Raw genomic sequence first — 24,522 nt, 5'->3', positions numbered from 1 at the left:
CGCCGTAGAATTCACTTCATTTCTATATAAAAGCAATAAAATTTTCTTTAAAAATGAGACATTCAGTATAATAAAATAAATAGTGCCTGTTTGGGAGGGTAACTGTTGAAATAGACACCCCTCGAAAACCATTGTCAACCTCCGCTTCGCGTCGGTTGACAATGGTTATCTCGGGGTGTTAATTTCAACAGCTACCCTCCCAAACAGGCACTATTTATATAATATCACATGGGTGCATATTTTCATAGACTGTTAGTAAATCTACATCATTTATTCAAGTTCAAAGCTCTATAAGATAGTAAGATAGTAAGAGTTAAATTATATTTTTTTTCATAGAATAGACTTCATGTGCAGGCTCCAACTTCGTTCACCACATATTGATCGGTCCCACCGAAAAACCTTTTTGGTAATTCGGTACGGTCGTCCATTGCCATAAGTCGGTTCCAAAGTCGAACCATGTTTGTTATTAAAGTGTGTCTTGCGAATGCGTTTGAATCTGTCTATATCCACATTCGCCACGGACTGCCAGGAGGAGGTGGGGGGGGGGGGGGGGTAATTCGATGGAGTCCTAGGAATAATCGAATTGCGCGGTCCTGTACCATGTCGATCCTGTGCGATATTTGGTGTCCCCATACTCAGCATAAATAGTCGATTATTGGAGTGACACGATTGTGAAATAAAATGTCGTAGGTGTTTAAAAAAAAAGATGAATTTTGAGATAATGGAACCCAAAGCCCGTCCTCCAGATTTAGCCAGATTTTCCGTGTTTGTTTTAAAATCTCTATTTTCGTCAAAGATGACTCCTAAGTATTTGTAAGAGGGTACATAATCGAGAGAATTATTTCCTTATTGAAAGATAACCAGGCTTTGTTTCATTTTACGCTTTCTGAAATGTATGACTCATGATTTGTTGATGTTTATTTGGAGGTTCCAGTTGTTGCGCCAGTCTGTCACCAAGTCTAGAATTGTTTACATACATGTATCAATTTATATATACATGTAGGCCTAAATGGTTATACAAAGCTGGGGTAATAAAAGCCTGTCGAATCTTACCTGCTTAGTTTTTTTTAGCCAAAATAAAATTTTATATTTCTTCAACTTTAATTTTTGAATTTCCAACTTTAATCTTTCGTTGTTATAACGATAAGTTTTTTTTTCCAATTTCAGACGAATTTCTATTGATAAGAGCTTTAGTAAGGCCATGTACATATTGTAGATACACATTCCAAGGCTTTGTTTAAATATTAATTGTCTCTTAGTGTGCGTCTTTCTAATCCTGCATTTGATTAACGACACCCTCTTGTTTTACATGTATATGCTGATGTAACATTTATTTGATTAAAAATTATTTTGATATTTGATATCCAATACTGTACCGTTTACATTTAAACGTTTCAATCTTACTTATTTAAATGAAAACTTCTAGTTCAGACATATACAACAGTAAGATTCACGCCCAGTTTGCTTGTCATATAATGTAAACTATACTGTTATATTTACAAGAAATAAATTCAAACAAAAAAGGTGGAAAATCCAACTTCAAAGTTGGAATTTTAAAGAAAAAAATACAGTATGACACCAATACGCTTCCGTAGTTACGGTATAACTAAAACATAGTTTTATCTATTTATTTTGTTGATATTTATAACACACAATAAGACAAAATCAAATCCAAACTCGGCTATCCGTCATTTTAAGGTACGAGTTACTTTAAACGTGTTAAAGCTGCTTGGTCCGATTTTTTTGTAATTACAGTATCAAATTTTTTTCCATACAAATCATTTATCTTAGAAAGTTATGGAATTTCTCCTATTTACACCAGCAGAATCAGTCTCCTTTCAAAGTTAGAAATATTCAAAGTAATAAAAATAATTTCTCTTTGGGCAAACGAAAAAACAAACCAAAATGCATCACGGGAATGTTTAGAAAAGGAAACCGATTGGTCACACCCCCCCCCCCCCCCCCCCCCCCCCCCCGAATGATTGGGGTTATTCAAACCGTATGCTAAGCATCGATTGTAAAGAAAGCAGGCTTTGGAAATATTAGCGAACAAAACGTACACATGTTTATTTGTAATTTGTCTGATCATTTCGACCTTTATTTAAAGCGATGTCAAAGTCGTAATACAACCATACCCGTCTCGTCGTCAGGGGTGAAATTTAACATGAGGCGAAATAACGCGGTACCTTTTAATGTTGTTTGTTTTGTTAGCAAACTTTTTACGTATTTTTCGTCATTGAAATTTGGCATAATTGATGGGTAAAACTACTGCAATGTCTATTATTATACATATACTTAGCATAGCCATCGTTTAAAAGCGTGCATAAAATTTGATATAAAATCGGACCAAGCAGCTCTAATATATATAAATTTCCAATCATAACGGTTCTATTATTATCTTATCACTTCCGGAACTTTAGACCGAAAAAAAAAACAACCATGGGAAAGCGGAAAGAATCAGGAACAGAGGAAGATATTTTTTCAGGTAGATTCTAAACTGATTCAATTCTTAAATGCCTTTTCTTCCTAAAAATACTCTCAAAGAGAAGGATAATATTTTTCGAGGAAATTCGGTTTGTCAAACGGTATTTTTCATTATCCAATATCCTGCTATATGTGCTTGATTTCTTACTGTTACTGTCAATTTAGGTCGCTCGTATTTGCTCGCAAACACATAACATTATGTACAAAAAGTTTGTCTATTAGGGTATTAACGATCTACACTCTGCAGCTGCTGTTTTCCCCGTCTTGCTCTGTTGCTTAAAAGAGGAGGTGTCAATGTGTCAAAGAAATCTTGGGATTTTTAGCTGAATATCAATTTCAATTACACTCTCATTGTATGTACAACATTCCTTATCAATGTCAAAATAATGCATTATATTGACTTTGACAGACTCCTCCGCAATCAGCCACAAGAAACACAAAAAGCACAAGAAGAAACACAAGAAGAAGAAGGACCAGGGGGAGGACTATGCTGTAGTTCCAGAGGGAGGGGGCGTGTCAGGGGGCGTGTCAGGCGTGGGGGGCCCAAAGATCAAGCTGAAGCTGAAGATTGGTGGACAGACGATGGGGACAAAAAAGTATGGAATTAGTCTTCTAGATCCCTAATTATCATTAGTAGAGGGGCACTCCTCAATGTAATCAGATGTAGTTAAGTTTAGTGATAATGGGATGTTATTAAAATTTTACGATAGAGAAGGTTTTTATTTGAAAACTTCCCATACCTGGTAATTGTTTTGATTTGATTTTATAGTTTGCCGTCGGTGGAGAAGACAGAGAACAGTGGAGATGATTCACCTGTGATTGACGTAACAGATGAGACTTGGGGTAGGTTATATACGTGTACATATTGTTCACAGTAGGCAGAGTCTCCACAGAAAGAGGATATGAAGTAAAATATCCAGCAATGTGATGAATTCTTGTTTTTTAAATTTTTTTTTTGAAAATAATGATCAGAGGAAATATATGTACATGTACAGCAGATATAACCTTCTTTACCCTCCTAATGACAAACCATTATTGAGGACAACCTTTGAATTTCCTTAGAGGGTGAAGAACCGTCATTTCCCACAAAGAAGAAGGGCGATGATACTTCAGACGAGGAGAAGGAGTGGCTAGATGCGCTGGAGAAGGGGACACTGGACGACTCGGGGATGCTGAAGAGGAGCAAGGACCCCAAACTGATGACGGCCAGACAGGTAAGGCCGACTTTTGCTGTAATTAAACTAAACAGGTACTGCTGAATTGAGAGGGCTTGCTGATGTACTTATCATGTGCTACTGTCTCTGATACATTCTACATTGCCATTTTTATGCTCACAATATTTCCATTCAGCATTCACTCCTTTGTTCACCACTTTGTGTTATAAGTTCAGTGTGCATTGCTTTGTTCAACATTCACCAAGGGCTCTACTTGCCATGCTCTCTAGGACACTCATGTTCAGAATTCAAATTTGAAAATAAAAAGTATCAGGGGGTTTTGTGAGTGTCTTAATGTACTTAAAATTTGAAGAATTGTTTTTTAAACTTACATTTACATGCACATTAAATCTGCTTTGTTTGCATTAACAGCGAGCTTTAATTCATGGACAACAAGCAGAACTTCTTCAGTTGCCATCAGGTGTGTACATGTAATCACCCCCCTCTCCGTTTTGTATGCTATTATTGCAAGATTTACATAACAAATTAGTTACTTTATAATGAGAACTATTAAATTCAAATTCAAAAAGATTTGTCCATATAAACTCATTACAGCAGAATTTTTTTCTGTAATTAGATTAGTTGTTACGCCCAATGGGAAACTAGAAACCCCAAAATTGGTTCTACCCTCAATGAATGAGTACAAGATTAATCATAGTAAATAAATTAAAACTTTGACTTTTACAGGATATAAGACTGTTGAACTTACTGAAGAACAGGTGGAAAAAAGGCAACAGAGGGCCAAAAAACGGAGACAACAGGCTCAGGAGAAGCGGGAAAAAGACAAAGTAAAGCGCAGTATTTATGGCTATCGTTTATACCCATCAGAGAGTGAATGTCAGTGCTTTACTGTTTCTTAGAACATAACCCACTATTTTATCCAATCAGCAGTCACTAAATATTCTATTAAGTGATGTTTTTAATTATTAAGAATTTCTTAAATTCACAGCGACGTCATATTTCGATTGACAGTTAAGACAGCTGTAAACAAAAGAGAGATAATGTCTGATTGACACAGAATTTTTAATCAGTCAATGAAAAAATGGGTTATGTTCTAAGTAAGTTAGAGCATATTAAGTAAAATTTACGGGATTAAGAAGGGGCTCAGTCGCTTTGCTCCCTCTGCCCCCTTCTTAATCGCTTAAATTTTACTTAATATGACCTAACTATGATATAAATTTACCAAAGAATAACATCTCTTTGGCATGAGTTAACCTGGTATTTAGTTATATGAAAAGTTTGTCGCAATTTCAATTAAAGTTTTCAAGAATACCGTTAACAAAAATATTGCTGTTGCAGCACTTGTCTTTGAACATACCTGTAGCAGGTATATTGGTATTTATTTTTATATTGAATTCTTTTTAATTCTTTTCAGAAACAAACATTAGATAGACTTCTTAAGAAGCAAGAGGCAAAGTCCAAAGGCCCAAAGGTAACTTTAAAAACCTAATGATTAAATTTCTAATGATAAATTTGTATCTTTGCTTTGATATTTGTCTTTTAGTGTCATTTAGGAATCGGTAAATAGAATTGATGATTGATGACCTTCTGTCTTTGATAGATGGTGTGCCTGTAAAGCTCTTTAACAGTGTGTTTAGAGTTCAAATCAGAGCCCAAAAGAATTAATCTTTAAGTTTCAAAATACATGCCAGAGTTATCTTTCTTTTCCTAGAGCCTATCAATTATATTTGGGCCAAAGTAACAAAAAAATAATGAATAAATAAACCACTTGTATAAAATATACTGTGGTATTGTAATGAATGTCAATAAAAATGTTCAATTATTTGTTTGAAGATGAAAGGCTCCAGAAGGAGCAATGTTCCTCGAGTGCGCTACATTAACAACAAATCAGAGATCTCCATCAGTGTTCCTACTGGGATTCAGTTTCCCTTCCCTCCACAGAGAGCAACGTAAGTATATTTATGGTATTTCATACGTAAGTAATATCCAGGTTATAACGATCTCCCTTTGGTTTTGATTATCTTTACTGCAAGTCTTTCTGCCTGTAGAGTAGACACACCATCTTAATTTACACAAAAATCATCCAGATTTTTTTTATAAGTGTTTCAAGCTGTATTTCAAATAATCTTCTTAACACAATGTATGTAATAATTCAAGTGACTTAACCTCTTTAAGAGATGCGGTGATTTTGCATCTACAATATTTTGTGGAGTTGTTGATTATTTTTAACTGTTGTAGGCCGCCCAAGCAGGCAATCAGCTGTGGGATGGGTGGGTGTACCAACCAGAAGAAGTACTCCTGCTCCAAGACGGGAACTCCTCTGTGTAGTTTGGACTGTTACAAAAAGAACCTGCTGCAGAATGCTGCCCAGATCCCAATCCCTGCCACTTGATGGCTTATCCTCTGACCTTGACCCAGTTATGAGGGTACTGTGCTGTTATGCTGAAGATGGCATTCACACTGAACAGCCACTGATAGAAATTTGACCATTGTGAGGGTAATGGAGGCTGGAGACAGTCGTCAGTCTTTAACGTACAGTCGGTGTCATACTGAAGGCAGAGAATGAGTTGTACTCGTCTGAGTTATAACACTGTACTGTGTGTTGTTCATGGTTTATATCTTGAAGATTAAACTTTTATTTTACAGAAGCAAAATATCTATTGTCTCACCGTACTTTGTCTTTACAGCTCTTTATTCTAATCCTATGATGTAGTCTTATATTAGATCTTTGAAAGAAGAGGAAATAAAGTACTGACAAAACTATGTATATCAAATTGATAAACTGTTGCCTTTTGATTTTATTCATTAATAAATGTAAACAACTGGACAGTGATGATACAAATATTATGTTATACTAAGGTGACAAATATTGCCAACTTGTCAAGCAAGATTAGCAATATAACTGAGTAATCAATTTGAATTTAAACCATGACTTCTTGATACTGCATGATGATTTTAATCAGCTTTCATAGAAGTTGGTTTAGTGAAAAGAGATCATGATGTATCATAGAATTATTACCCGAACTATATGTTTTTATATGAATAATGTACAATGTTGAATTTCTTCAACAATTGCACATAAGATAAAACAAGCTTTATGGATAGCAAATGTTTTATTTCTGAAAAGATAAAACAAATAGAGACAATGTATAGCATGACAAAATAGCAGGTTAAAATGGACACATACATCAAAATATACAAAAAATGCTGGAGGGTTAGAAAGACTGACTTCTAAAGGAGTTGGTTAAACTACATGATCACCGGGATGAACAAATGGCTTCTATTAACAAATAAACTACATTGAAATACATGAATACAATGTTGAAGGGTAAAGATTATCAGATGAAATGATCTTTAAAATTCAACTCCACCTTAAAATAATAAAGAAAAAAAAATGATTTCAATATTAAACATAGGTAACAAAAAATGACAGCGCTCACCGAGACGACGCATATGAAATATGAAACTCTTTGATTATGATATACCGTATATCATTTTAAACACAAGACAAATGTAAAGTCACGTTATCTTAATAATCAATATGATATATTTAATGTGATTAATTTCATTGGAAAAATGTTACCCGACGGAATTATTAATATTTACACATCGATAGTTATATTAACTTTGCACATCTGAATCGGTAATTAATGCAATGTGTAATAAGCTACAATAGTATAGCATATTTAAAATTGCTCTAAAATCTTAAACCTGCCTAAGCATCTGAATAATCAAGGTCACACTCTGTATCCAAAGCTACCACTGTACTTTAAATACATAGTTAAATCAACCGTTCAAATGTGAATAAGGTAGACAATTGTTTACTTAGATATGTATTAAACCTGCTTCAAAAACTTTAAACTGCTCAAAAAACCTGAATTTTCTCCAGCATCTGAAACCAATGGCTCAAATTAAGCATCCAAGCGATTATTTAGGGTATCGAGTCATCAGTGAATTATAAATATAGCCATGTAAGGGCATCTGCTTAGAAAACCCGCTTTAACCTGCTCCAAAGCCTCCAGCATCTGAAACTTGTGGCTCAGATTCATATTAAGCACCCTCTGCTTCGTCTCGGTGAGCATAAAAAAAGTACACGTATACCATATACATCATTTTTGTCAAAATCAATTGAAATATAAATGTTTTTAACCTGTTTAAATCCAGTCTTTCAAGAAAATATATTTGCACATATATACATATACATTTTTCTGTCAAAGTTTTTTTGAATGTGTCAGAATTAAAATATTCTGCACGTCGTGCGTATATACGTTTTCAGGACCACAATATTAAGGGCAGACGCGACCTATCTTCCATTTTTTCTATTTTTTCCTATCTCCACAATGTAAAGATTTTCACTAAGTAATTCTATAATTATAGTTTCATCTTATATGATACTTTTTAAATTTAGATATAAAGTGTTCAGTGGAAAATACATAATATGACTTAATTTACAAACATTCAATTGCATTTTGCATGCTTTTTAAAGGAAAATTCTTAATATTCTACATGTAGCTCCGGAAAAAGTACCTTGAATTAATTTTTGGGTATTAACAGGTTTAAATGTTTAAAGATAAGGAATATAATATCAAGGAAAATTATATAAAATTGAGGAACGTTTCATGTGTCCTTAGTGTAACTAGTTTTGTTAACTAATTGTGCAGTCATGTATAAAGAAATGACATTATTACATGTATCATCATGTACAGTTCTAAAAGCATGCATATGAAGTACAGGCAAGCAAAGTTCATTTACTTAAAATGTAAAAAAAAAAAAATAATTATGAAAAATTCAAAGCATATTAATATGTACACCAATTAAAGATTTCTTAATTGATAGCTCAGAGCGGTGCATTATCAATATTTAAGGGTTGGAATCATCAAAGAATATTCATATTATTGATGTGCCAAGATGAAGGAATAAAATGACACCCTTTGTGATTATTGTTAAATAGTAAATGCAATTGAAATATGTTCATGTATTATCTAGTAATCAGTTGCATTAGTATGCAAAAGCAAGATATAAACAGCAAATGAAAACCTTTTTTTTTAATTAAAAAAGAGGGGGGGGGGGGGAAGGAAAAATAGACATGCAAAGTTTTGTTGAGATCAAACGCCAAACGTGTTGACCAATTTAGGTTAATCATTATATGATATTCTCTATTTACATTAGAATTAATTTACCAGTTTTATCTCTGTTCTTTGGGTGGCAGAATCCGATAAACAATGAATTTATTGCAGAAACGATCGATGGTACATTTTTTTAAGATACAAGAAAAAACTTAACTCGTGAAAATGAGATATTATCTCGTAAAAACGAGATATTACCTTGAAAAAACACCTCGAGATATTATCTCGTATAAATGAGATATTATCTCATTAAAAACGAGATTGGTTTGGTTAAAACGACTTATTGTCTCTGTAAAAAGAGATATTATCTTGATAAAACGACATATTATCTCAAGAAAACGAGATATTTTCTCGACTTTTGATTTCGGTTAAAAGATATATTATCTCGTAAAAGCGACATTTTATCTCCCCATTACTTATTGAATTTTATTGTTGATCTTTCGTTTTGTAATAATCAATAAGACACCAACACCCCAATAAACTGAACTGTAATGAAACTTTAATTTAATAATGCCGTGAAATTAAGTCGTTTTCACTAAATGATATGAGTCGTTTTCACGAAATAATAAGTCGTTTTCACGAGATAATATGTTGTTTTCATCACGAGATAGTATGTCAATTAACACTGAATTTATGGCAAAAACAGTGGTACATTTAGGACAGTCGTTAGTCGTTTTTACAAAATATGATATCGTGTTTACCAGATAATATTTAGTTTTCAAGAGATACTATTTCTATTTCACGAGATATTATGATGATAAGCAATTCACGAGATAGTATCTCGTTTTTGAAGGTAATTTTTTTGTCCATATTCTTCGAAAATAAAATTGTGTACCACATTAGAAATTTACATTTTTACGTTTAGACCAAGGGGAGATCACCTTGCTATTGTTTTTTTTCTATATAGTATGTATCATACTATTGGTTTAATAACTCTTATTGTGTTTGTCTGGGATCTCCCTAATAGTGATGTGTTTATTTATAGTTAGTTTCTATGATTTTCACTAATAAATGACAATATTCGTCAATGGCAATTTTTTTTTTAAAGAATTAAAAATCAATAAGCTGCGTTTTAAAAATAGAATAGGAATGGTCGGTTGTTAAATGATATATTACTTAGATAAATGAATGGGCATACAATGGTTTTAGTTGCTTTGTCAAAGAATTAATACTGGGTGCTAAAATGTTTATATTATCCATGGTTGCAGCGCCAAAAAGCCCGGATTACAAACTGTGAGAAAGTGTTGAAGGAAACCTACAAAGACATAAAAAACCAGGTTGTGTTACATAGTTAATACAATTGTTTCAGCAAATGTTAGGATTTGAAACAACAATAGGAAATCACATTTTTCATCTTGTCGAAATACCACTTTTCCAATATAATATAAAGTTTCTTTTCGAGTAGGTTAAAGAAATATTTCTTTTATCAGCATTCGTATATTTGATCATGATTCTGCAAAACTACTTGTTCTGACCCTATTTGTTTAGTTGCTTAAAATCATATTATTCATAGATGAACAATTGATATGTTTTCCTTATGGAGGCATCCTTGACTTACTTTATTTCTTTGTGGTCAAAGCACAAGTGCAAAGGCGTAATAATGTCGATAAAATTTAATTTGATAATTTTGATGTGTCTCGCAGCCATTGTCAGGATTTTACAGAAAATCCCAAACTCTGAGAATTATGCAATTTAAAAGTGAATTGCTTCTTTCCTTGTCAGCACATGCATCCTTGGAGATCAAGGTAATAATTTTGCGTTCTGTTTGTTTGAGCAATACAGCTTCAAGTAAACGAAATATAATTGTTTCAAAAGATGAACTCAATTTTAAATTTCCTCTGTGTATGCAAGAAATACACGCCTCAGTCTGTTGTAGTTCAGTTCGAACTGGGATATTCTCTTTTCCTGAAAACTTGTTCTTCTTTATCTTTTAAACATAGTAGATGGTTGATGTAAACACTCTTGAAGTACTTTCACTATAAGCCGTATTATAGTAGTAAATATACTTGCGGACGATCAATTGTATTATTATATTTACAAAAACTTGTGGAAATTTCGATTACATCGCTCCCTACCCGAAATAATCTTAATAAAGGTCTTAGAAAATTTCTTTCGCAAACTTTTGGTAGGTTTCATTGCTTCAGTGGCGGTAGGTGGAAATGGGATGGTGCATGGGCTTATGTTTACAGACCTACACAAAAATAACAACGGAAATGGGCATTTTGTACATAAATTTTCAATAAATGTTCTAAAATATCAAACAATTAAAGAGCGAGTTTATTTTTTCAAGTGAAAAATATTGCAATTTAAGAAGGTTGGCAACTGAATTACTAGTAATGTCAATCATCCAAAAACATTACGGATATAAAATTGGGGACCTAAGATGTTCATTTTTTTTTTTTATTTGTGACCTATGTCACATGCCATTTTTTTGACAGTTTTCCTGAAAATATTGCTTAAATTGATTATTGGAAAAAATCAAAAAACATTTATAGATTGAAATATTATTAAGTTATTATTTCAATACAGCATGAGGTTAAACACATGTGGTGACTATTAAAGTAATATCCAAGTCAAAGTTTAAAAAACTTGCTTTACTGATGGCTTGAAATGCCAGTTCATTATGAATACATCAGCAAATGTAAAGATTGTTACAAAATTTTGGAGTAATCAAATCATAACGCAATTATAAAAAAAAATAATAGTAATGTCATCTTTCCAAGATCTTTATTTGCATAAAAATAGAAATGCAGGTAAAATCTTATATAAAAGTAAAAAAATGTAGGGGGTCACATCTAAAATCAAAGTACTGAAGTACTGACGGGAGTTGATTTTATCGATTATCATTTATTTTAAAATCAACTTCTCTTGCATGGCAGTTAGTTTCTAGTCTGTATTTGAATTACGCACTTTTTTTATTATATGAATTTTAGACTTTTCCGACAAGAATTTCGAGAAACCCTATATGAATCATGTTGTGTAATATTTATGATAGATTTCAAACTATGTATAAGTAATCGAAGCAATTCTAAACATTTTATGGATCCAAGCACTATTGATATCGAACTTTAGTCTCGTTCAACCAGACGTTCGACTGTTTCCGTTAATCTCCGAAAAGCAAGAGAGCCTTTCTGCTTGTCGGAGATTTACAGAGACAGCCGAGCGTTTGGTTGAACGAGGCTATATTAAACTCTGGCGACTCTGAGATTATAAAAATATCTTAGTTGTTCGTATTTTATAAAATCTGACTATTTTCAAAATGTTTATTGATAAGTTTCCTTGAAAAACAATGCTTCAGCATACATTACTTTGAATTTTTCTATTATTTTCAAGAACTAAGTCTTGTCAGCGGTGATGATTTGTGCTAAGGTCCAAACACTGTTTCACTTTCGGTTTGCCAGAGTAATTAACTGCATAGGAGAGTTGATTAAAATCAACTCCAAAAATGGAGAGATGACATGAAATAAGCTAATTTTATGCAGAATTGGAGTTATTTTTTTTCTGGACTTTTATGAAATACAAGCTAAATAAGTCAAAATATATCGATAGAAATAGAAAAAATATTGTTCAAAAATGTTTTTTTTTCAGAACAACATGAATATATCATAATACACAAACTATCTGGAAGTTTAGTCTGCGCTGAAAATTTGGAGACTGAAATAATAGTACTCTAAACTATAATGAAAATTGTTCATTTTCTTCTTGAAAACCTCCCGCCACAAAAAATAGTCCCTTACTATATATATCTGTAAATATATAATTTTCTTTTAACAAATTTATTCAATATGGTTTATTTGGCATTATAAAATAGAAATATATGTACCAATAGAATTAATATATGATGCAAAATATTTAGATAATAGGTGACATAAAATAGTTATCCAAAAAGAGAGGAGCAAACCATTTCAAAAGATTGAGTATTTATCTCCAGAATAAATAACGTCTTATTTCAATGGAAAAGTCTTCAATTGAATTATATTGAATTGAATCGAAAGATTTGCAGATCCGTTATGGTAAAGAGTCGTAATTTTAAGGATTTTAATAATAATTGCATTAAGGTGGAATAACACATCATCACAAAATGGCTGACCGCTAATCGAAACGACATTTCGTTTTATTAAAAGAATTTTATGGACTAAATCATGTATCTTCCTCCATAGCCGAGTCGATAAAGTGTCGGACTTGTGATCCGTACATCCCGAGTTCGAATTCCGCAGGGGTTTTTGTTGTTACTTACTGGAATGATTATTTTCGATATTTATTTTTTATCCCCAAACTGCAAATTTTTCGTTTATTTGACAGATGTACAGATTATTTATCATTATATCTTTCATTATCAAAAAAAATTTCCTGTTAATTTGAGTGACTTTTTCTAGGTGTGTTATTCCACCTTAAAGTTCGATCCACCTTCGAGCCATGAAGGTGCATAGGGCAAGAGCTAATCTCGAGTTCCTGCGCTGCTAAGTGAGTCACTGGAAGGGACACACGTCCATCACAGGTTAACTCCCAGCGTGTGCCGGTACCCAATTTCAGCTGGATGAACTGGGACATTATAGAAAAGTGTCTAATTGCCTAAGGAAACTAAACACAACATCACGTGACCACAGTGGAGCTTTAACCACCGACTTAGGGTTACTGACCTAACACTTATGACCACTGAGCCATGTGATCCTACAATATCATTGAAACTATACTTCTATTCTAATTGATTAGAATCAATATGTATAATAATCAAATCGGATCAAATATCATACCTTTACTTATTAATGAGGATTCTAGATGTTTGGTTCTAACTACCAACAGCGTTCCACAAGAACACCAGAAGGGGCAGTTGCCATGTATTTGTGAAACCATCGCTGTTGCTGTTAAGTAAAAACAATAAAGTAAAAGTATTGATGATATGATGTTTCCTTTATAGCGAGCGCAGCGAGGCGGCGCAAAGCGCCGCTCGCGTAGCGAGCACCATAGACAACGTGTACAAACGGAGAAAACTCGAGTTGAAATCTGCCCATTGTTCAAAGAAATTTTTATGAGGCCACGTGAAAAGGTTCTAAATATCCCAATAATCCTTTGCGGTGCATAGCAACATAATGGAACAGGAAGCGTTTCTAAGGAAATTTCCTACCTCTTAATCGTATAGGCCTACATCTATTTCATTTATAACAACAAAAATCCTTTAAAAACACTTAAGTAAACAAAACATATTCTTACGTAAAAAAACTGTGCCTATATGAACTTTTGTTGACATATGACGTCATTTCCTTTCCCGAATTTTTCCGACAATTTACGAGAACTGTCGAGCGCAAAAGAAAGTTAAGGATTACGTTTACTCAGGGGCGAAAAAAAATCCACTAATAGGAACGAAAAACTACTTATTGTTCATTGTAGCCCCACTATTGTGGTGCTATTTTTCATTTTCAAATAACTAGGTCAATCACCTACTTTTTCTGATAGTGACCTCTAAATGTTTTGTCCACCATTTTCAAGGTTTTCTTTATTTTTTAATTATTAAAAATAATGAAACAATTTGTAGGTTGGGAAATGATAAATTACGAATAGCTTTACTAATTTTATATTTGAATGAATCGATATAAGCTCATATTTTAAGTTTAATTTAGTCCGAATTTCCTCTATCAATTTCCAAAATTGTACCCATTTTTGATCGATTTTTACAAAAATCTGACTAATAGGATCTCCAAACCGTTGATTGCCTAAAACAGTTTTTATTGTCTGTATTATGTTGTCATTAACATTATATAAGGTCAATGATCAAAATTTTGAGATATTTTATCTTGAATCGATTTTATGTATTTTAAAGATTTTTCCAATCGCGTGCCAGCCAGTGATGTAAATTTATAGACGAGTAAATACAATCATAAATTATGTAAAATGATATGAAAAAACACATAAAAACTTAAGTTTTGCAATTACACTGCAACAGAAAGTTTTTAAGAGAAAATAAGAAAATGAAAAAATTAGTCCGAATTTCCTCTGTTTCAATTTTAATCTACCTTTGTCGGAGCATATCTTCCTCAAATAAACAAATCATGGATGCCAATATCGATATTTGTTAATAACGTTGTTATTTTGTGTTTTTGTAAATTTAGAGGTGGATCAAGCATATGTACTGGGTGTAACATGTAGTAAGTACTCAGTATCAGTGTTAATGGTGACTCTTCCGCTGAGTAGTTTTGTTTTGATCCTATATTTTTTGCTTAGTAAATACACATGCAAGTTCCATTCTTAACTGACTGTCATATTGATTCAATTGTAATATGCATGCGTGAGGTAGGTGACAAAAATTATTTAAAAAATGTCTTCAACGCATATATATATAGCATACAAAAATTAACAAAATTATAAACGAATTGATGATACAGAGGAAAATAACAACAAGGAACAAAATGGGAAATTACACACTCAGACAAGCAATTCATTGTTTACTGATTTTAATTATCAATATTAAAAAGTAAAGGAATGATAAAACATGATTGTCTTTTAATATAAAAAAAATCAAATGGCTTTGATTCAACATATTTTAATAAGTCTGTTTTACATTTAATTTATGCTCAGTGGTAGTTTGTTTAAGTGTACATGTATTAGCCACAGGCACTTGTTTCTGAGAAAAAAATTACCCTATAGTATAATAATAACACAAGGTATCTAACTCCGAATGAGGTAAACCACCCCCTCCCGTGTGTTGCACTCGTTTTCGCTTTTATACGAAATGCAATGCAAAAGTGTTTAGTACCATTTTCTTCTACAATAAATTATCTAAACGTCAATCTGAAACATACAGGTAGTTATATTTTATGATTCAAAAATTTATTTCAATGAATTTATTTTCACTTTTATGTAGTCAAAATTGACATTAGTTTTGTTTAAATTCCATTTCGTTTCGTTTCGATTTTTGGTTTCGTTTCGATTGGTTTCGTTTCGTTTCGATCGATTTCGTTTCGTTTCGATTTCGTTTCGCACTTTACAGGCGCCCGTAGGTGATAGTAAATCCAAGAAAGTAACAACGTAACATCGTTTCATCGGTTTCTAAAAAAAATAATCGACTATGCTCGATCTGCCACAGTGTACATGTGTGATTGCGCATGTGCAATGTTATAACATTGAAACGATCTACAATTATCGAGGATTTTTGAAGTATCTGTGTCTGGATTTCAATTTGCATTGTTTCGTCGTTCATTGGACATTCCTTGCCAGTGCAGTGGTTGTCATATTATTTTTGTTCAAAACGCGTTTCTACACGTCTTTAAGTCCAAGGTAACGTGTTCGGGTAAATGAAATGGTTCGGGTGAAGCATGAATAGTGCTTTCGGCCTTATATAGGGGGTGTGTATCGATGAGCAGAACAATAGAAATCGACAACTTATATGGCGGTAGTCGGAGATAAAAGAAAAATAATGCGTATTTATGAATTCATGTCAGCTTTAAGAGACTACAAAGCGATTGCTGATTGAACAGGTAGGGATTGTTCTAAAATGAAACTTATTTATAATGATAATTTTTATAAAAACCACTGAGGAGTCATGTTTACTAAACTCTTTTTTTCAAAGCAAACACACATAAATTGGTAAGCTTTGTACACCACACACCCCTCCAATTATTTGAAGTTTATTTGAAGTTTCCTCTCATATTCATCAAAATTTACTTGACGAGCTGTACTGCTTTAATGTATTCATTAAAAAATATCGATCAAGGGAATTTTGGTGCTATTTAGCACCAACAACTGCGATTTGTAGACTTTGTTTTAAGGCAAATAGCTTACACACATGGGAAAAGAAATGTGAAATGTTTTAAGAGAACGAAAAAGCAAATTATTGTTTTAAAATAGATCTATGAGCAAGATATTACAATATATATCGGTATTTAAAAGATACATTTCTTTTTCGACGATTCATCTCCTTTATGCTGAAATCGTTAAACACACACAGAAGATTGAATAGGCAACAATGCGAAGATAAACAAATACAGATAGGCCATTATATTTTAATGCAAACAACGCTTTGTGAAACATGAGGAATTTAAGTTATCAACAGAATTGACCGTGAAAATCTGTTCATTTGGAAAATTTTGTTTAGTAATGTCAACAATAAATCTTTTAATCTTGAAGAATAAGTACATTTTGACAATATTTACTTGATAAAACATGGTGTGTGCCGTGATCTCTCATAACTAAATATGTCATTTACTCAACTAATTCTAATTTTCTTTCTTATCGTTGCCTATTTACATCAAACTATGCATCTTGTAACAATATACATGTTTTTGAGAGAGAGAGAGAGAAAAAAAGGAACATGAATTTAAAGGCTTTTGTTTATTTAAAAAGGAAGTTAAATGACACGGAAATATTACGTATACCATATCTAGCTACACGAATCGACGCCAGGAATTATGGCCAACAAGATTTATCTTGGCATGCTGGATCTGTTCAAGGTAATATTTGTTTTAAATTTTTAACCCTAAGACTGAGAGATACAACAAAATACTTTATCTATATTTAAGTGTGATATTAATTTAAGAGTGATATTTACATGTCTTTTAAAATTGGAGAGTTTTTCTTGCTGTATGAATTGAATACAGAAAAGGAAAAGGCAACGTCGCTCATCAAAGCTTTCAGAGTTTGGACATCAGTGTATTGTTTTATACATATGTAACTAACTTAACTATATAAAACATTGCAATGATATGTCAATTATCAAACTACCTACATTAAATTAATTAAAATTATTTTCTCTTGCTTCTTCATGCTTCCCGTTCCATTTCAATAAAAAGCTTAAATGTTTATTTAACAAGTAAAAACTACGCAAGTAGTTAAAGGTATGAGTGAACCCAAGTGGTTCGTTGTAACATCCGGCTTGTCTCGTGATGGGAACCTGATCCTTCATTTGAAAAAAAAAATACTAAATAAGCCTAAATTGTGCGGTTTTGTTTACGTTTAAGTTAAAATGTAAATTGGTCAAAAATGATTTTCTGGTATTGGGAAAAAATCAAACATGAATATATTGACCGATTGACCGACGGACGTCGAACCAAAACTAATAACCAAAAAGAAAACCTCATATCAGCTTTCACCTCAAGTAGGGTAGACAAGAAGGTTTTACAGAAATATGAGAACATATTTAGATTTTCTTGCTTTACAGTAACTATTAGTGCGGCAGGGATATTAAACTGACCATGTTCTGGCATTTTATCACATCAACACATACCTGACAGTGCTGACTTCGAAAAACATTGTACATATTTGTGACAATTAAAACATTTGGGGTGGTATGGGAAACCTGTCGATATTTTTATTCATAAAAGTACATTGAAATCAACATCAATTTGAACATGAATTCTGTACTTATAAAACTTGGCCTCTTACAACGTTATTCTCTTTAATACCGAAAGATTGACTTAATTTTAAAAAAAAATGTTTTAATACAATAACAAATGATGACAATACATATGCTCAAAAATGCAAAAAACAGAGGATGTGCAGTGTACATGATAGTTTAACGAAGTTATCAATGGTTTGCATGTCACAAATCATATAATGTTAAGTAATCAATAAAGAAATATGTTGATGTTGGATGATTTAAAATAGCCAATGCTTTTTCACTCTCTATATTCACACAGAAAAAAACCCACCCCACTCCAATCCCCCCCCGCAAAAAAACCACCCAATAACAACTTTAATCTAGTACCCCCCCCCCCCCCGCAACAAAAAAAACCCAATAAAAACTTTAATCTAGTAACCCCCCCCCCCACTCCCAGTGATATGTATTTGAAGGGAAAGACTGTAAATTTAAAGGCAAATCAATTCAGCAGCGATCAATTACTCGTAATCAGAAACTTCGTAGGCACTTGCAGGATACATAAGTGGTATATTTGAAAAATCAATTTTTTATCTCTCCTGTACGGGTATGTCAAGTTATAACCAACCTTTATACGCTGTGAAAAAATGAGTAGAGCGCGACTGGGCGATTGATTTACCATGCTGAGGCAGCCGAAATTATCTGGCATTTAAACATAGTCAATGACACGCCACGGTCTCAAAAAGTAGCTGTATGTAAACGTGATCACATTCCAGGGGTTTTAAATGACTCCGAACTATATCTACCCATTTCATAAATTCATACTTACCTAACGACATTCGGACAGGTAGGATCGTCAAGATAACACTTCTTGATAGGATTTATCTTCAGACATGATGGATCTATTCAAGGTAAACTACGCATACATGTATGTCAGGTGAAATTAAAAACATTAAATCATGCTTCTTAAAATTATAACTTCATTAACGACCTACTAAAATTTAATAACATTCGAAATCAAATCAGAGCAAGTGACAACTTGTTTTCACTTTATCTTATTTTTAAAAATGCAAATAGCGTAAACTTTGCTGTTATTTATGAACACTGAATACTGACACTTACATTTATGAATTTCTTTTGAAGAGTAAGGGCCTGTCGGACAGCTAAAATTTTTCTTTCCTTTGCAATAACTGTCATTGCCAAATGAGGGTGTCTCTGAATATATGTTGTAGATGGCACAATAATCTACAGAAAATAAATGTAAAAATCATTAAAATTGAAAATCTGATATAACAATTTGTCTTTTGAATGACTATGTATATAGATGACATATTTCCGACATGATGAGTGTGAAATAAAAGTGTTTCATTTTATTGGAGTTTTAGAACAAATATATTTTACTGAAAAATAATTATTGGAATATTATCTTCCAACTCTCATGAGATAAGAGTCAAAAGATAAGAAATTATAAAGTAATGCGTGCATGTGTTTTTTTTAACAATATAAAACCTTCATCTTTGAATTGTTAAAAACATTGATTACATTTAGTTATCTTTGTATAGTTGATCATGCTCATAAAAAATGGGCGAATCAATACTCAGTACCTTGTAGAATTGTTTGTACTCTGAGACAATATTCAACATATGCATTCAGAGAGTTTGTAGGGAGACAGTGATAAAAGGTATCTTGAGTATTGTTGCACACTTCCCTGGATCTCTGCCTCCAAGATGTCTCGTTCATTGGACATTTTACTACTTGATTTAGAAGTGGTGAATTCAGCGAATTTCCATCTGCATAGGGATATATCATTAAATTCTGGTAAAAAAAAAAATCAGTGTTACACACAGTATGATAAACTTGTTCATTTGGTCTGTCATGTCGCAATAGTAGGCGTTGAAATGGGGGGGGGGGGGGGGGAGGGGGGGAGGGGCTTAAACCCCCCCCCCCCCCCCCTCCCAATTTTTTTGAAAATTTAACATAAACCATTTTTAAAAAACCATTTTTGCTTTTTTAGCCCCCCCCCCCCCATCAGTTTGCTTCTGACGCCACTCACTTGCAATACATTTATTTATAATTTATAAGCTGCATATTGATGTTAAAAAAGTTAAATATATCATACCTACGAAAGACGAATATGGCCACATAAAACGAGAAAAGATCTCGTTATTACGAGTTAATTATCTCGTTATTACGAGATAATTACGAGAAGATCTATTTAAAATGGCGCATTTCATTGTTCTTTTCTCTTTATGTAAAGTGTATGAACTATTGCCGTAGCATAATCATCGTTTAAAAGCATACACAAGTTCAAGTTCTTTATTCTTTATACACATAACTTGAAATAAAATCGGGCCAAGTAGTTTTAAAGAAATTTCAGAAGAAGTAGCAAAGCAGATTGATAAATAAATTCATTGAAGTGTTTTTTAATAAAAAGGATACATGTAATTTGTTTTCAGACTCTAATATGGGGCGCCTGTCAAGTGCGAAACGAAATCGAAACGAAATCGAAACGAAACCGAACGAAACGAAACGAAACGGAATTTAAACAAAACTAATATCAATTTTGACTACATAAAAGTGAAAATAAATTCATTGAAATAAATTTTTGAACCATAAAACATAACTACCTGCATATTTCAGATTGCCGCTGTAAATTTTTAAGCCGATTATCCGAAATTTGCAAAAATTATATAATTATGTAAATAAGTGATGTACATGCCTATACCGTTTAATGTTTCTAATTTGTTACATTATACCTTGTATTGTTTCTAATTTGTTTCATTAAATGACATTCAGACGTTTAGAGAGAGAGAGAGAGAGAGAGAGAGAGAGAGAGAGAGAGAGAGATGTCCTAAAACTTATCAGCGACATCACATAGCAAAGTATACACGCAAGTCTGGGAGAGAGAGAAAGAAAGAGAGAGATAGAAATATGATGATGATGGTGGTGATACTGGAGGAGACATTCTAACAACAATTATCTTTCTACCGATTTGAAATATTGTAAAAATGAAACGATCGAATACAATGTGATTTAGAGCATACTGGTTGATTACCAGTTTCTAACATATAATAAGAATTGTTTTAATATGTATAGCAAGCATTTGGACGTCGTAATTTGACAAAATTAACTTCCATTATAAAGAGGTTTTTTACCTGTGTATTACCTTATATCAAACAAAATCCCCTCTTTCTCTTCCTTGCAAACGCACGCACATTGTATTTGATTCAATTTTACAATATTTCATATCAATATAAAAAAATCGTGTGGTTGGCATGTCTCCGTAAATACTGTAAACGTACTATATTTAGGGTGTACGATTTTTGGCGGAATATAATTTTCAAAAGTTAGCACGGATTTGATTTAGCGCATTTCTGAATTTACCTTTTTATCTTCTTATATATTTTACATTTGGCAATGTACTTGATTTTGCGGACGCCGTTTTCCGCTAAAAACGCAAAATAGAATACACAGCCAAAGGACTAAAGACGGTTTTTTAATACGTTTACAGTATAATCATCCTTCCTCTCTCTCTTACCTTCTCTCTCTTTCTCTCTCTCCAAACTTGAGTGCGTACAAAAAGATATATAGATATTATAATGTTAATCAGTTTTTTACTTTTATTACGTGGTTTTTTTTGTTTTTGTTTTTTTTCAAAATCCGGGTAATCGGCTTAAGAATTTACAACGGCAAATTTGACACATACAGGTTGTTTTACATTGAACTTGTATTTATGGTTTAAAAAAATTATATCAAATAATTTTTGTTTTACCTTTACGTTGTCATAATGGGTTTTTAGTTTTGTTTAATTAATTGCGTTTCGTTTCGTTTCTCTTCGATTTTTGGTTTCGTTTGGTTTGGTTTGGTTTCGATTTCGTTTCGCACTTTACAGGCGCCCTCTAAAATGTTACTATTCAAAATCAATGATTGAAACTATAGAGTCATTAAAGTCCTCTGTAACTAACATAATTGTGTTTTTACGACTATAGGACTACCTGGTATTTACTTCAGAGTGCAATTATAATATATAAGTTGAAAACTCTTTTCACTTTTTCATAAAAGATAAAATGTCAAATCCGATCATTTTATGTATAAATTATTGAATAATGATCGTTGTTATTTAAAAATTAATCAAAATTAAATCAACGTTTCTAGAAAGTAAAAGATATACAGAAATGGTGATCCAGTCGACTAGGAGGTCTTTTCAGGAACGCACCATTTTATATAAATCTTTTCTCGTAATTACGAGATGAATAATTCGTAAAAACGATATCTTTTCTCGTAATTACGAGATAATTAACTCGTAAATAACGAGATCTTTTCTCGGAATTACGAATAAATACCTCGCACTAACGAGATCTTTTCTCGTTATAACGAGATATTTTCTCGGAATTACGAAATAATTAACTCGTGATTACGAGATCTTTTCTCGTAATATCGAGATCTGTTCTCTTGATTGCGAGATAATTTACTCGTAGTAACGAGATCTTTTCTCGTAATTACGAGATAAAAATATTTTTTATGTGGCGCTATTCGTCTTTCGTACATATCACTGTTGAACATCATAAATCTAAACATGGTTCTTACACTAAAATAAGATAAAAAAATTTATCATATTTATCAATTGGAAGAACAAAGAGCAAATTCAAAGAACAATTCAGATCTCGGGAATTATAATTAATTTGTTAGGACAAGAACATACAAACTATTATATAATCATATCCATGATTCTGGTTCAGCGGTTTTCACAATTTGTTTAATGTGGTTAATTGGGTTGGCAATTTTTCATTTTATTTTTTTGAGTAGTTTTTTTTAATACTGTATAATTTTCAGATATATGTCCTTTATATTATCATTTTCAGTACCCGGTGCATTTAAGATAAAGTGTCGAATATCTCCTACCCTGTGTTGCCAATGTAACTTACACAAGGGAAGAAGGAAAGAAGCTTGAATATTTGAAAGAAACAGAATCACCGTGTAATCATGTATGAATATACACTGTGTTTGTAAGTACATGTAGCTAGCTTTTTCTGTTAGCTTTTAAGAGTTGTTGAAAAATTGTCAGTGTAAACATATTAAAATTGACATTATACAGTAGTAGAGTTCAGTCTGATTATCTGTGCATTCCATTCTCTCTCAAAACTTGATTAAGGGTTTGATCCCGTCACCGGGTGACTAGTGGTGAAGGAGGAACGTGTTGGTGCACTCGGATTATTTTGTAAGTATAATGCAGGAATTATGACTGACACTTTTTTCAGATGGATCACCAATATCGTCCATTGAAAGCATATGGAAGATATGGTTTTATAGACTTTAAGAATTTTTGGAAATAGTTGTCTACTAATGTTTATTCTACATTATCGAACAAAATAGCAAATATGAATTTGGAATGTTCGATCATTTTCTTATATATTAATCAATGAAATACAAGGCTTCTTCGGTTAATAGATGTACGTGTATTTGCAAACCGCCCGCTCACTCTGACTTTCTGAAACTGATCATGATTATTTAAAAATCTTTTCTTTGTGCGTATTAATAATTAAGAAGATTTAAAACATAATTGTTGAAAGTGACAGAAAGATCTACCTCTAAGACAGCATGTATAAATTAAATAAGATGATATTGATAAAATATTATTGAATTTTAAAAGCATTACCATAAACCCCAGGTACGTTAACTTACACTGTTAGGTATTTAAGGAGATGACGTCATGGCTTGGTGGAAAATGCTCTCTCTGGATCCTCCCCTTTTGGAGAGTCATGGGGCGAAGGGGAAGGAGCATGGTGTGTGATTTTAACTAACAGTATTTTCGGTGTTTAACATAAAAAGACCGACTCCATTAGTTTGTAAATATATAATCAATTAAGTCCAGGAAATGCCTCACTGTGAAGTTACGTACATTAGAGTGATAGAAAAAAAAGAACGAAATAAACAATATAACGGTGCTTCAATTTTTTTGGATAATGAATTGAAATGACAGATCAGATAGCCTGTGTTTGAAATTGACACACTAAAATTCCAGAGTTAGCTTTTTACACTAATCCATGACGTCATTAAAATCAAAAATACATCTAAATCCTTTAATTAGACAGATATAATGAAAACACCCCTTCAAAAGACAAAATGTTGTTTAATTTTATAAACAAGTAGCATAACTTCAGTAATTAGACTTATTTATCTTATTATAACATAACAATTATTAGTAGACCTTCTCCTCTTGTATGCAGATGATACCATCTTATTGTCAGAAAATCCAGAGGATTTACAATATTTACTCAATGTTTCTTTCTTAATATTATAAAGCTTAACAGTAAAAAAAAAACCTAAAGTTGTAATATTTGATAAAGGTAAACAAACCAGCTGTTTTACATTTGAAGGTTCCCAATTAGGAATAGTTATCAAATTTAAATACCTACATTTAAATTTATGT

At 32.4% G+C, this 24,522-nt stretch overlaps 2 protein-coding genes and 1 long non-coding RNA gene across 3 annotated transcripts in view; 2 read left to right on the top strand and 1 right to left on the bottom strand.

Annotated features, from left to right (window-relative positions):
• The first annotated feature begins 2,237 nt into the window (after positions 1-2,237).
• On the top strand, positions 2,238-6,492 carry LOC128188798 (INO80 complex subunit B-like). Its single transcript, XM_052860069.1, has 9 exons — positions 2,238-2,485; positions 2,894-3,080; positions 3,254-3,327; positions 3,547-3,698; positions 4,071-4,119; positions 4,386-4,486; positions 5,074-5,130; positions 5,493-5,608; positions 5,898-6,492. The coding sequence occupies exons 1-9, from the start codon at positions 2,440-2,442 to the stop codon at positions 6,049-6,051; spliced, it is 936 nt and encodes a 311-aa protein (XP_052716029.1). The 5' UTR covers positions 2,238-2,439; the 3' UTR covers positions 6,052-6,492.
• Positions 6,493-9,621: 3,129 nt separating this feature from the next.
• Positions 9,622-24,522, bottom strand: part of LOC128188799 (uncharacterized) — a 16,907-nt gene continuing 2,006 nt past the window's right edge. The window contains exons 2-6 of the mRNA XM_052860071.1: positions 19,697-19,907; positions 19,215-19,337; positions 18,922-18,994; positions 13,540-13,647; positions 9,622-10,040 (exon numbers count right to left, since the gene is read on the bottom strand). Of these exons, the coding sequence (XP_052716031.1) occupies positions 13,575-13,647; positions 18,922-18,994; positions 19,215-19,337; positions 19,697-19,907 (480 nt within the window). The 3' untranslated portion in view covers positions 9,622-10,040; positions 13,540-13,574. The remainder of the gene's footprint in view (positions 10,041-13,539; positions 13,648-18,921; positions 18,995-19,214; positions 19,338-19,696; positions 19,908-24,522) is intronic.
• Positions 18,644-24,522, top strand: part of LOC128188800 (uncharacterized) — a 21,686-nt gene continuing 15,807 nt past the window's right edge. Inside the window, exons 1-3 of the long non-coding RNA XR_008244190.1 lie at positions 18,644-19,003; positions 22,955-23,098; positions 23,245-23,310. This is a non-coding gene — a long non-coding RNA (uncharacterized LOC128188800). The remainder of the gene's footprint in view (positions 19,004-22,954; positions 23,099-23,244; positions 23,311-24,522) is intronic.

The sequence above is a fragment of the Crassostrea angulata genome, chromosome 6 (assembly GCF_025612915.1).
Source record: "Crassostrea angulata isolate pt1a10 chromosome 6, ASM2561291v2, whole genome shotgun sequence".
Classification (NCBI taxonomy): Eukaryota; Metazoa; Mollusca; class Bivalvia; order Ostreida; family Ostreidae; genus Magallana; species Magallana angulata.
The sequence above is the reverse complement of the archived record's forward strand: the minus strand, read 5'-3'. Positions and strand labels throughout refer to the sequence as shown.

What these genes read in the sequence shown, in the direction of transcription:
- LOC128188798 (XM_052860069.1), top strand. Translation starts at nt 2,440, where the DNA reads ATGGGAAAGCGGAAAGAATCAGGAACAGAGGAAGATATTTTTTCAG. An exon ending in CGTAACAGATGAGACTTGGG is followed by an intron (nt 3,328 to 3,546) that starts GTAGGTTATATA and finishes GAATTTCCTTAG; the next exon opens with AGGGTGAAGAACCGTCATTT. An exon ending in AACTGATGACGGCCAGACAG is followed by an intron (nt 3,699 to 4,070) that starts GTAAGGCCGACT and finishes TTGCATTAACAG; the next exon opens with CGAGCTTTAATTCATGGACA.